The 13,956-nt window shown below is 38.1% G+C and overlaps 1 protein-coding gene and 1 long non-coding RNA gene across 2 annotated transcripts; both read left to right on the top strand.

The window, feature by feature from the left end:
* Window positions 1–496: 496 nt before the first annotated feature.
* Window positions 497–4,289, top strand: LOC111564903 (transmembrane protein 74). Its single transcript, XM_035945729.2, has 2 exons — window positions 497–702; window positions 1,379–4,289. The coding sequence occupies exon 2, from the start codon at window positions 1,446–1,448 to the stop codon at window positions 2,289–2,291; it is 846 nt and encodes a 281-aa protein (XP_035801622.1). The 5' UTR covers window positions 497–702; window positions 1,379–1,445; the 3' UTR covers window positions 2,292–4,289.
* A 7,924-nt stretch (window positions 4,290–12,213) lies between these two features.
* LOC129349635 (uncharacterized) lies at window positions 12,214–13,751 on the top strand. Its single transcript, XR_008602706.1, has 2 exons — window positions 12,214–13,210; window positions 13,242–13,751. It is a non-coding gene; the product is annotated as an uncharacterized LOC129349635 (long non-coding RNA).
* The last annotated feature ends 205 nt before the right edge of the window (window positions 13,752–13,956 follow it).

The raw sequence follows: 13,956 nt of genomic DNA, 5'->3' as shown, positions 1-13,956 counted from the left end.
TTTCTGGTTTATTTAATGTTATCTTTATTGAAAAAGCTGATTTTCTTTCAAAAATAAAGACATTTAGTAACCCCAAACTTTTGAAGTGGTAATGTATGTTTTGTAGTGTATGTCTTCATTTCTTAATGGTGTTTTACCTCTTGTATGGCCCACTAACCTGGTCTATAGCTTCCACTGAAGCTTTATGGGTCTTAACTGACATTTCAGTGGCATCGGATTGTGCTCAAGTGCTTCCTGCAGGAGTGGCATTGACAGTAAATATATATATGTATATATATATATATATATATATATATATATATATATATATATATGTGTGTGTGTGTGTGTGTGTGTGTGTGTGTGTGTGTGTGTGTGTGTGTGTGTGTGTGTGTGTGTGTGTGTGTGTGTGTGTGTGTGTGTGTGTGTGTGTATAAGGTTCCCCGCAGCCCTTCAAAGCCCCCATCCCGTCTGTGTTGACTGACTTCGCAGTGATCTCAGTGCTCCCAGATAGCGGCACTCCTTTCAGCGCCACGGCAGCCTCTGAGGCTGTGTGTGGGAGGGACTAAAGGAGAGCTCCCCTCAGCGCAGAGCCGCCACAGCACCGAGCACAGACTGAATCCATCCACAGCATATATCACCGATATGGATTTTTGTCTGTCCCCGCTGTGTGGTCTGAGCAGCCGGAAGAAGACAAGTCGGAAGGGATGCTGAAGTAGCGCGGTGAGTTGATTTCTGTTTATTTGAGGAGTCTAAGGAGGGTTTCTCCTTTTTTTTTCTTCTTTTTTTTGGTTGGGGATTAGGAAAAATCAAACCGGATTGTGCTTGGCTGGTCCACCCTTATGCAGAGGAGCGTCTCACATCTTCTGCTGAATTCAGATAAAGTGTGCAGGACTACACATATTAAGGCAGTATTTCTTATATTTAAGGCAGAAGATCCTTTTCTCCGGATAGGACCTACTATGGCTACCTCTATTTATAAATATATTTGCTATGTGAGAATTAGTTTTAGCCCAGTTTTACAAATAGATCGATTTATAACGCACTGTTCAGTTTTAGAATAGGGCAACGCTTAATCTCGGTTTCTACGTGAATTGTGTTCTTAATTGGATACAAAGCATTTGGCTAATCACAGATCTATATAAGCGCCTTTCAAGACGGCCCCTCGGATTTATTTAAATACATCTAATCAACTTTAAAGTGGTTCTCATTTCAGTATTGCTGTCTATGTGTCCTCCTGTATGTGCATTTTGCGCACTGTGCAAATTTACACACAAGTTTTTTTTGTTTTTGTTTTTTTTACGGATTTGCATAAAAGGTGGGTTTCACGCTTTGCAACGGGGGTCATATAATTAAGATGCACCATTTAATTTGGAGCTGGTGTCTGTCTTCTTATTAGGGATGCTGTGGAGTGAAAACATCGTGGGAGGACGGCTTAGTGTGAACCAGCAGGGGGTGAGACACAAATGGCTTCTCCAGAGTTGCATCCCGCAGATGACGGAGGCAAAGAGCCCGATATTCCCGACGTCCTTGACCGGGTTTCCACCGCGCTGCATGCCCGCAAATCGGGTGGAGCAACAGGAGGGGCGCTCCAGGGAGAGGGCGGCTGTAATCCGGTCCGCAGCTGCCATGGCCGGTGTCTTTCAGCACCAAGGACAGCGCCGCGCAAGGCGGGCGCGGAGGTTAAACTCGGCCACCTCACTGAGGAGAAAGTCAGAGTTTGTTGTGACGAGGAATTAGAGACATCTTTCACCTACATTGATGAAAATGTTAACCTGCGACTGGCCAGCCCAGAGACCAGTTGCAAAAGTACTCACAGACCCGTGCGTAACGGCGAGGCTTGCTCCGAGACATTACCGGAGTTTTCCTTCATGTCCGAGGATGACCTCTCCTTCGGGGACGGCTCTGGGAATTCTATAGACTACGGGTTTATCAGTGCAGTCACGTTCCTGGTGACCGGGATCTCCTTGGTGATCATCTCCTACGCCGTGCCTCGGGATGTGGTGGTGGATCGTGACAGCGTGTCTGCGAGGGAGATGGAAAGGCTGGAGATGGAGAGCGCCCGGATAGGAGCCCACCTGGACCGGTGCGTCATAGCGGGACTCTGCCTGCTCACGCTGGGCGGCGTGGTGCTCTCCACGTTGCTGATGATCTCCATGTGGAAGGGAGAGATGTACAGGAGAAAAGTCATCGCATATTCCAAGCGCTCAGCCAAACTGTACGGCTCGATCAGCCTGAAAACCAGATCCAGTCCCAGCCATTCCTTGGCGCACTTGTCCATAGACGAACAAATGGAGGAAACTTTAACTTAAGCTGCTGCTCTGCATATGAAAAATATGTTTAACTGAGGATTAATGCCACACACGCACCATCTCTAATATATTGTAGCATGAAACTGTATTCATAGGCTACATTCAACATGTAAGTCTGCAACATTTGTTTGTTATACTGTAGAAATAGATAAAATCTTGTATTATATTTCCACAAGGCAAACAGAAAGGACAAGAAAAGCAGTCAAAGCAAAGTGAGCAATCACCAGAAAAAAAAGCATTATGTGGTATTAAGTTGCTCAAAATGATTGAAAATCGCCAAACCACATGAACAGAGAGAATGTTGAAAGCTTTGTGTCTAAACAGTGGATCACATTTTTTGTACCCAGGATGCAATCTCTGAGAGCTTCCATTTATTATTAAGGTTATTCATATTTAATGCGAATATTTCCAACATCAGAACTGCAAACACACACACACACACGCGCATTTCAGGTTCAGGAAGTATGGGAACATGTGTGTCCCCAGGGCAGCAGAGTGGGAGTAAGTAGGGCTGTAAAGCTGTTGCTGTCCTCTGTGATGTGGAGAATCAGTTCAGTGGTCCACATGGTAATATCCAGTGACAGTCTCTCTCTGGTGCAGTGCTGAGGTAAGCCAGTAAGCGCAGCTTCGTGCATCTGAGCCAAAGCTACACATCGGTCTGATTGTTGTGAGCAGTTTGACTGCATCTGACAGCGCTGACATCCGGTATACATTTTCCTCTGCTTTCTCTGTTCTTCTTTCCCTCCTGCTTGCCTTCAGTCCCAGTTGTCTCTGCCTCTGAGACTTCCCATCCTCCAGCAGAACTTCAGTATTCTCAATCTATGAACACTTTGTAACTTATTTTGACTCAGAAGCGTGTGGGAAGGGTCCTGGACAACCACAGCCCAAGTGCCTGTGATATTTCAAGCTTGATCATTTTTTCCTAACCAGTCTACTTTTCTCTTTTCCGTTTTCCACTACGTGAGGAGGGACTAAAGAATATCTAATCGCACATGAAAGAGCTGCCCTACTTCCCAAACCTTAAGCCGTCAATACTTCAAAGAGCTAATTACCTCTACAAAGTGAGCTATCATTCTTTTAAAAGGTTATGTTTGATGTTATCACAGTGATTTGCAGAGCCAAAGAAAAATGTAGGGGAACACAAAGAGGTTATCATGTGCAAACTTGCTAAAAATGTTAGTGCCCTAGTGACCAGACAAATTGAAGACCAGCTTCTGTTTCTTGGTTGAAGAAGATTTGAGTTTCTGTCTAAGCTAAGTCCCTGTGAAAGCAACCCACCCCCCTCCCCTTTTTCCCTGATGGTTAATGCAGGCTTAGGAGGCCTGCACCTGCAGAAGAAAAATAAAGAATACCATGCAATTCTCTGAAGAAACAAAGTCTTTTTTGTCTGTAGGCTATCCCGTAAGTCTCATAAATCATGCATGGACTGCTGAAATTCAATCACATTTGCATATATTTATATACACAGCCAAATGTTGCATTTTGGAAGACAAGCGTTGATGATTCTCATGCCGTGTCACTGTTACCTTGGTTTCTTCTCTTTTCATTTCCCGGGCTGTGTGACCCTATTTCAAGGCTTACATTCAAGATGACATGAGTCAGCCTCTGTTAATGAGATGCGTAAGCTGATTACAGGGTAAACAGCTCGAGGTCACATCTTTGCTCTGCTTTCATTCACTTACATTTCTTCTAAGTATAATAATAGAGCATATACGTTTATTCTGAGTGCCAGTCGGTGCACAGACAGATGAAGGAAAATGTTATGTGATGAAAACATCATTCAAGCAATCAACTAATTTGGGTAGAAGCCTGGATTTTGCAGCAGTGACCTCATGCAAGTTCGTGTTACTACTGCTTTTCATTTTCTCTTTTGTGTGACCAAGGGCTGACAAGTGTATGTGCATCTCTGGAAAACAACCATTACATTTGAGAATGGTAGTAAAATGCCAAATGAAGAGATTTCCAGGAAAGGTAATAAAAACTAATGACCCAAATGAGGCAATGTTGTCCTGTTCTCTTCACAGAAGCTGTAAATCCACATCCGCTATTACAGATGTTGAAGCGATGTTTCATTTAGTGAGCTTTCCTGGTGTTGTTGGTTGTGGAAACAAGGTGCGACGCCCAAGCTGGATAGCTGGACACTCATTTCTTCCCACTTCCTCACCAGTACTTTTATGTAAAATGAAGCCTGTTCAACACCTAAAGGGCAGCCAGCAGCAACAGTGTCACTGCCAAATATTCTGAAGGATAATCCTGAGCAATTAGACTCTACAAATATAATGACAGCATTAAACATTAAGTATGTCAGTGTCAGATTCACTTTGAGTGATGGCATCATCTGTGGTAATGTCACTCTTGTAACATACAGAAGATCATAAATGCCAGAGGGAAGCCATTAACAAACATGAAACAAGCTCATCTGCAGCATGTTGGTTTTCAGACATATACTATTCCTCCCCCTCTCTTTCTTTCTTTCTTTCTTTCTTCCTTTCTTTACCTTCCCCCTCTTCTTCTTTCTGTCCTCCTACATACTTGGCACTGTGCCTTACAGCCAACACCAGGCTTCCCCTCATACAGCCAACTAAATGTGTTTGGGGGATTTAATCAGGGATTTGCTTGAAGCGACAGCATTTTACATGCCAACCTCAAGTGTATTTCCAGAGGTTTCATGCATAAGCTCTTTATCCTTGAGCAGTGCACAGCTAAATCACCCTTATTGATATTTGGGTGACTCCTCTGTAAGTTGATCCCTTCAGGTAAGGCTGAAGAGCAGCTGAACTGCTGTCATCAGCTAATTTCCCAAAGGTGTAATTACATTCCTCCATCCTGCCATTGCTAAGACCACGTGTATGTGTGTATTTATGAGTTTGCATGGGTGCTGTGTGTGTCACCCTTATAGATTAAAGAGCTGCTGACCTGAAATTTTCATTTCAAACTGTTTCTGTGGACAGATTTAGAGGCCAAATATGGTCTAAATAGGCTCTTCCATCCAGGCATGAATAAAGGTCACTGGAATCCAGGCAGTGCCAGAAAAAGCTGCGTAACATTTAGATCCTACATAGAGTGGTAATTAAAGGAATAGTGACATTTTGGAAAATGCTGTGCTTGTTGTTCAGTTACAACATCGCTGACAAACCAACCACACAGACACAGGATGATGCATATGGGAGAATTTCACCTTTCCTCGATGTTCTCTCTGCACCAGTATCCAAAATTCAGCGAGTGGCATTTTAACAAACCTCTGCATTAGACCCAGATCAGCTGCAGCATCACTGAGTGGCTCCTCCAGTTCAACTGACATTCCTGTCGACTTTGTCACTGCAAAGTTTCTATTCCACTGTTCTGCTGCAGACATTGCGAAACATTCATGAAACTGCAAATGCATTGGACAGAAATAAGTCCTGGCAACATCCCAGAGTCTGACTTTCAACACATTGTTAAACAAAAATCATTCAATAATGGGAAAATATCGAAGTTATTATCCTGATGATTGAGCTACAATGCAGGTTTCTGATCAATACCTCAGTTTTGTCAGAGGTGCAGAATGCATTTTTATCCTGAACTTCTGCAGTCAGGTCATTAAATCAGAGGAGAATGTCAGCTAGGTGGGCCAGACAAGGAAGCCGGTTTTTTGTCAGACAAAAAAAAAAAAAAAAAAAAAAGAATCAGCCAGTGGGAAGTTTTTTTTTCTCTAAAAGGAAGCTGGTGGTCGGAGATTCTCACCATCCAAGAGCCATTTTCATCATATTTCCTGCTTTTGGTACTTTCAAAATTCATTAGTTCTCTGTCCACTGTTTCTTAGTGCCAGCATCTACAGATTTCATGCTCTCTCAAATAAAAGCTGCCTGTCTCTGCAGTCCAAGTACACGAGTGAAGTAACTTGTCCAATCAGGAGTTAGTCTCCACAGTCAATGTGTTTTTGTCAAATTTCCTATAGGTGGTGACATTATGCAAGTATTTCCATGAATGTAACTTGTTAGCATCCTTCCCAAACCACACTGCAGCCCTCCTCATGACCCTGACTGGAAAGCAGGCTGTTTTTATTCATTTATTTGTCCCATATTCACAGCCTTTATTCTAAACTAAGTAAACCCACACCAGGCTACAGGTCTCTTCATACAATAAAAGCATGGACATGGTATTGATTTTCTTTAGAGAAGGGAGCAAATAAGTGTGTTTCTTAAAATGTTGAACTATCCCTGTAACAGTTTGCAGTGTACATCAATATGATGGGTGCACTCAGGTTTAAGCTAAAAGCAGAAACTGCTGCCTCTTTTCTTTGTCATACATATTAGATATTTCCCTGCCTGTGGCAAGCTTGCCCTCCATCTATCAGTGGATAGTGAGGCCAAAAAAAGAGTTTCCATTCCAACTGATTGCTTTGGAGGGGAATGCTAAAGCCAAAACTCCTCAGGGATATGACTTCATTCTTGGTCGCTCCCTCCACCGCTTTACTCAGACGAGATATTTTTAGTCAATATGCATATTGGATTTTTGGAAAGCTCATTGTCCACAAAGCTCATTGCTCAGGGTGCACTTAGTCGGGCTGTTTTACATTTAGACTCCAAGAATGTCCTTTTTCAACCTCGTCCAGCTAAGTTAGTATTGTATGTCCCTTCCTTCTCAGCTCTGTCTTGTCCTGTCCTTTCCCTTGTACCACACTTTTTGAAAGCCTCAACAGTTCAGCAATTTCCGCTTTGTAAGATTGAACAAAACCCTATTCTTACAGAAAAGTACCACAACTACTGCTCTGTGTCAAATCGATTTACGTCTCTGGTCAGCTGTGCTCTGCATGGATGACACTGAAACAGTCCTCAGCAGCGCTCCGTCACTCCCTCACTGGTCAACCTCACTGATGCCTCATCCCACAGCCGGCAATCAGGCCCGCCATAACCAGATACAAGAACGTCTGCAGAGCCATTTCCTGTGTTGTACTTGGCACCTTAAAATCACTTTCTCAGACGGATAAACTATCCGGGCTTTGGCTGCTATGGTAGATGGGAGAGGAAATGAGGTGATTGGTTGGATCAGTCTTACAGTAAAACCACTCAGCTGCTGCAGGGAGGTGATGTAGGTTACATCTCTCTCCATGTCTCTCTCAGCCTCTCTGATCATCCACTAGAGTGAATTTTTAATGGCCTGTTTGCAATGGCAGAGGCCATGGCCCTGCCGGGGATGTGGTTGTACAGTGACTGCTTTAACAATAACATTACCGAGATATTTTCAATGAGCTGAATGCCTCCTCATCTTCGCAGATGCGGGTAATGTAGACGTATTGCACAGCAAATCATAGGCTCTGTTCACCTCTTGATCACCTCGCTGTTTAGCCCCTTCTGTTGTAAATCACACGGTCTTACTGGGCTCCATTGATTTAATTTGCATCAAATTGCTAATGTGGTTATTTGTCATGCATGGCCTCCCGTGTATGCTTGTTTCCCCCCATTATGCCTATGCATTTACCTCTAATTACAGTAAATAATGATTGCTTGCTAGTTTGCTGCAGCAAATGCTTTAGATGGGCTAGAATGTGTCCTCTAGAAAGAAACTGTAGAGCCAAGAAAGTTGCTTGTTTTGCTCCTACAACATCAAAGCAAAAAAAGCACAATAAAACTATGAAAATGACACATATTTACAGATAAAATACAGTGACTTTGCAATTTTACAGCTATTATCATCTCTAAGGCTATGCTGATGCTTGCATAGCAAATTGCTCAATTACACATCATGCTAATGTTTAACTGGAACGTTTACCATATTCAGCATTTTAATTTAGTGTATTTTTATGCAGAGCTGAAGTTGATGAGAATGGCATTGGTTATGCAGAAAATCAAAGTATTTGAAGTTGACATTCTGACCTAATAAACCCAGGAAACAGTGTTCCCTCTAAGCTGCGTGCGTGCGCAATTGCACACTGCTGACACGGTCTCCGCGCACAGAAAATCTGTGCTGCACAAAAAAAAAAAATCCAACCTAAATTGTAAATAAAATAAACACGTAACACTTCATTCTGTGCTATTTTTCAGTGTGAGTCAGTGAGTGACCGGTGACTGGCTGCTGCAGCCAATGATGCGATTCACATACGTATTTACCATAGACTGTATATAATGGTATTTACGCAGCTAATCAACGTCAGGGGTCCTTATGTGCAGCCATCTGTTCTCATAGATATGAATGAGTAGATAGGACACGCCCCTTTGAGCTGCGTGCTACAGCGAGGCTAAGCTAGTGGGGGAAAAGTTTCAGTGCATTCTGTTGATGTAGACTGCGTGAAAACGGAAACAAGTATGCTGTTTGCCTGTGGAGTTGCAGGTCGCTGGTTCAAGACCAGACCCTTCTCAAGTTTTTTTTATCAAAATCCTGACAAAAACAAAAAGAAAAAGGCCAGTGGTGGTCTTGACCCTGCAACATTCCAGTCAATAGTCTCTCTTCTTATCCCCTGAGCTACTCACTCAGATACCAAATCTTCTTTTTTTTGTACATTTATCATCTATTTTTTGTTGTTTTCGAGGTTTTTTTTTTAACTTGAGTCTCGACTCGACCGTTTTTCTCAGGAGGTTGGACTTCAGCCTTTGTGCTGGAGGGTTGAACCCTCAGTTCCAAGACTTTCCAAAGCCTCCACACATCCCGAGTCCTCAGGACCTGAGCTTTCACACAGTCTGAGGGCTGAAATTTTTTAAGTCCCACAGTAGTTCTCTGTTAGTTTGAACCTTCAGACAGTCTGAGGACTGAAGTTTTAAAAGTTTCTCAGTACTTCTCTGTTAGTTTGAACTTTCTGGTTAACAGAAGCCTTAAAACTTGTGACCATGAGTCTTGATTTCACATTTAGACCATCCATCTGAGTTCTTCTCAGACCTTCACCTGTGGGTTTTTTAGAAATCCTTAACAAACTTTGATTCTCTTCACTGAACAGTAAAGTTTATGGAGATCAGAAGGTAACAGTAGTTTGATCAATGCCTTCAACTACTAGTAGACTTTATCTGGAAAGCAGTTTTCTGAAATGAGTTCTTAGTAAATCTGTCCACAATCAAACCAAGAACATAGAATTAGGAAATGTTTGAAGAAACAACTTGATGTTTGCATTTCAGACTAGAAAACACTTAAGACCTTTATCTGTTTTTGCTCTTTTTGATCGTTTTATTGTTTCTTCTGTTTAATTTGATCTTCTAAAGTCTAACTGGTGTCTTTTCAAATGTTTTGTCTTTAGTTTGATTCTTCTTAAATGTTTAGTTTTGCTCTTTTCTCACCTTTTATTCTTTTCTAATGTCTGATTTGATTTCGAAATGTTTTGTCTTTTTAATGTTTAATTGTTTTTTCAAATGTTTTATCGGCTTGTTTGAAATTTTTTTTTCTTTCCCAATATTTAATTTTTCCATTAAATCTTTAAGGTTTTTCTTTTTAAATGTTTTACCACCTTTTAATGTTTAATTTTCTTTTTAAGTGCTTCATTGCATTTTCTGTTTAATTCCTATTTGAAGTTTTATTGTCTTTAAGATGTAATTTTCTAATTAAACATTTAATTTTTTAATTAAATGTTTTGTCTTTTTTAAAGTTATTTTTTTTTGGCTTTATTTTCATAGGCACTGCGAGAGAGAGACAGGGGAGAAGAGTCGAGGGAAGACATGCAGCAAAGGGCCGGTAGCGGGAATCGAACCCGGGACGCTGCGTCAGGGACCAGCAGCTGTACATGAGTCACCCACTTAACCCGTTGAGCTATACGGGCACCCATGTTTTATCTTTTTAAATGTCTAATGATCTAATTAAATGTTTTGCAGTTTTTAAAATGTTTAATAGTGTTCTTGTTTAATTGTATTTTTTTTAAATGTTTAATGATGGAAAGTATTTCATCTGTAATTTGTAATATTTGTATTTGAAAAATTTTGTTTAATTTCATACTGACATGTATTGTATCGTGTCGAATGATCTCATTCCATATTTTGTCTGTTTAATATAATTTAATGTAATTTAATGTTTAACTCTATTAAACAGACAAAAATATGGAATGAGATCATTCGACACGATACAATACATGTCAGTATGAAATTAAACAAAATTTTTCAAATACAAATATTACAAATTACAGATGAAATACTTTCCATCATTAAACATTTAAAAAAAATACAATTAAACAAGAACACTATTAAACATTTTAAAAACTGCAAAACATTTAATTAGATCATTAGACCTTTAAAAAGACAAAACATTTAATTACAAAATTAAATGTTTAATTAGAAAATTACATCTTAAATTTCTTAATTAGATTATTAAACCTTTAAGAAGACAAAACATTTAATTAAAAAATTTAATGTTTTAATAGAAAATTACATCTTAAAGACAATAAAACTTCAAATAGGAATTAAACAGAAGATACAATGAAGCATTTAAAAAGAAAACTAAACATTAAAAGGTGGTATATGTATATATAATTTAATTGTAATTAAGGTTTAACTCTATTAAACGGACAAAAATATTGAATTAGATAATTCAACAAGACACAATACATGTCATTATGAAATTAAACAAAATTTTTAAAATACAAATATTAAAAATTACAGATGAAATACTTTCCATCATTAAACATTTAAAAAAAATACAATTAAACAAGAACACTATTAAACATTTTAAAAACTGCAAAACATTTAATTAGATCATTAGACCTTTAAAAAGACAAAACATTTAATTACAAAATTAAATGTTTAATTAGAAAATTACATCTTAAATTTCTTAATTAGATTATTAAACCTTTAAGAAGACAAAACATTTAATTAAAAAATTTAATGTTTTAATAGAAAATTACATCTTAAAGACAATAAAACTTCAAATAGGAATTAAACAGAAGATACAATGAAGCATTTAAAAAGAAAACTAAACATTAAAAGGTGGTATATGTATATATAATTTAATTGTAATTAAGGTTTAACTCTATTAAACGGACAAAAATATTGAATTAGATAATTCAACAAGACACAATACATGTCATTATGAAATTAAACAAAATTTTTAAAATACAAATATTAAAAATTACAGATGAAATACTTTCCATCATTAAACATTTAAAAAAAATACAATTAAACAAGAACACTATTAAACATTTTAAAAACTGCAAAACATTTAATTAGATCATTAGACCTTTAAAAAGACAAAACATTTAATTACAAAATTAAATGTTTAATTAGAAAATTACATCTTAAATTTCTTAATTAGATTATTAAACCTTTAAGAAGACAAAACATTTAATTAAAAAATTTAATGTTTTAATAGAAAATTACATCTTAAAGACAATAAAACTTCAAATAGGAATTAAACAGAAGATACAATGAAGCATTTAAAAAGAAAACTAAACATTAAAAGGTGGTATATGTATATATAATTTAATTGTAATTAAGGTTTAACTCTATTAAACGGACAAAAATATTGAATTAGATAATTCAACAAGACACAATACATGTCATTATGAAATTAAACAAAATTTTTAAAATACAAATATTAAAAATTACAGATAAAATATTTTCCATCATTAAACATTTAAAAAATACAATTAAACAAGAACATTTTTAAACAAGAACATTTTTTAAAAATGCAAAACATTTAATTAGATTATTAAACCTTTAAAAAGACAAAACATTTAATTAAAAAATTAAATGTTTAATTAGAAAATTACATCTTAAATTTCTTAAATCTTTTTAATAATAAAACTTTGTAAAAGTTTTATTGTATTAATTTTTTTCCTTTGATTTTAATTGCTTTTTGTGATGTAGTTTATTTCTTTAATCTTCTTTTTCTGTCAAGATTTTAACCCCAACCTTAAAAATGAAACAAACCCTTAAATCACAATGAAAATCCTTCTGTTGTCACAATCATGAGTTAGTCAATTATTCAATTTATCAATTCAACTTTATTTGTTTAGCACCTTTTACACAGATGACAAAACTAAACAAGCAAAGAGAAAAAAACTATGCTAAAACTGTGATTAAAACTCAAAAACAAAAAAAAAAAATTTAACATGGTAATAAAATGTGTTGTGTTCAGGGGATGGAGGGAGTTTATTGAAGTCTTCTTGGGCTCACATGGGAAATCATTGAAAATATAAACTTGATATTCAGTCTAAGGAAACTGCAGAGCGACAGAAGAACCAACAATATCTCCTGTTTTCTCCTTTAATGGGTCGACTCTTCTTGTGCTTTCAGACCAAAGAACTACAGACTCTTCACAACCTGCTCAAACTCTTGGTACAGGACCTCACCACACGGGTCAAGAAGGTTTCCTTCTCATTTCTACTCTGAAGCTCACCTTCTCCTGCTCAAACTGCTGACAAATGTTTCTGCTGCTCTAAAGTCTGGTCTCCAGAACTTCCTAAAAACTCTCAAAGTCTCTTCTGCTGCTGGTTGCTTTGTAGAACTGTTCCAGAAAACCTCACTAAACCACATGGAGGGGCCTCAAGATAGTCATCCAAATGAAACCATACAAAAACCAAACTAGCACAACCCAAACACTAAAGTCTCCTGCAGCCTACCAGAGAACCTCTGAGAACAGAGAATCAGGACAGGAACTCTTACCTTCTGGACAACCAATGCTGGTTCACAAACAAGAATACAGAATGTGTCTGACCAAAAACCTCTAAAGACTCACTACAGCCAAGATAAAGACACAACTCAGCTGCACCAAATCCACTAATCACTGCACACATTAACACCATGTGCTAACTGTGGCTAAAGAACCACATTTACCAAGACAACTATCCAGTACAAAGCCCTAAAACACACCAAGAAACACATTAAAGACGATTTTACTGCTGGAAGCTGCAAGCCAACACCTAAACAACAAACTAAAGCAATGGAGCCAAACCCAGTTCAGTGGTGAAGAGAAGCAGAGGAAATGTTTGTCTGCAGCTAAATAAAGCAGGAAGACACTGAGCTGCTCAGGTGTTCCTGATAACACCAAGCAGCTGCTCAGGTGTTCCTGATAACACCAAGCAGCCACCTGGACAGCCAATAGGAACACAGCCACCTGGACAGCCAATAGGAACACAGCTTCCTGGAAGTCCAGAGGGCTGGGTTAGTGAAGGAAATTTAGTTTAAAGTTGAAGCAGAAAGTTAACAAAGAAAGTTGAAAACCACCTTCTGATCCCTGAAATCTCTGAGTTTTCACACAAAGAACACCTGAACATGTCAAACTGGTTCCATAGTAGAACCATCATTGTAAAAACGTCATAGTATGGTGTGTTGCTCAAAAACATTAGGACCTGGCTGTCAGGGACAAACATGTAAGAAACATGAGAACAGAGAGAACCCAACCAGTAGGTCACAGTTTATCATCCCCCAGTCATCTCCTGAAGTCCATATGGTGAGAGACATCAGTATCTGGTTGTTAATTTACCAGAGGATGCTTATAATCATGCTGATGTGGTCTGTACTCTACAGTATTTTAGTGACTCAATAAATGCCTAAGTTGTTTTTTTAAAAATGCGTTTTAGTTTTAAATAAACATTTAACAGCCTATATGTAATCAATAAATGGCCTTTGCCTATCTCAAGAAAAACTCACTCAGAACTCTGATATGTTAACAGTACTAAATAAATCAATAAATACATGCATACACACAAAAATAAGTTAATACATTAACTGTGTTAAGATAAGATTTAGATTTTAAAGAAAGTTGTTTATGTTTT

The sequence above is a fragment of the Amphiprion ocellaris genome, chromosome 9 (genome assembly GCF_022539595.1).
Source record: "Amphiprion ocellaris isolate individual 3 ecotype Okinawa chromosome 9, ASM2253959v1, whole genome shotgun sequence".
Classification (NCBI taxonomy): domain Eukaryota; kingdom Metazoa; phylum Chordata; class Actinopteri; family Pomacentridae; genus Amphiprion; species Amphiprion ocellaris.
The sequence above is the reverse complement of the archived record's forward strand: the minus strand, read 5'-3'. Positions and strand labels throughout refer to the sequence as shown.

Coding starts and splice junctions, on each gene's coding strand:
- LOC111564903 (XM_035945729.2), top strand. CDS start 1,446: ATGGCTTCTCCAGAGTTGCATCCCGCAGATGACGGAGGCAAAGAGCCC.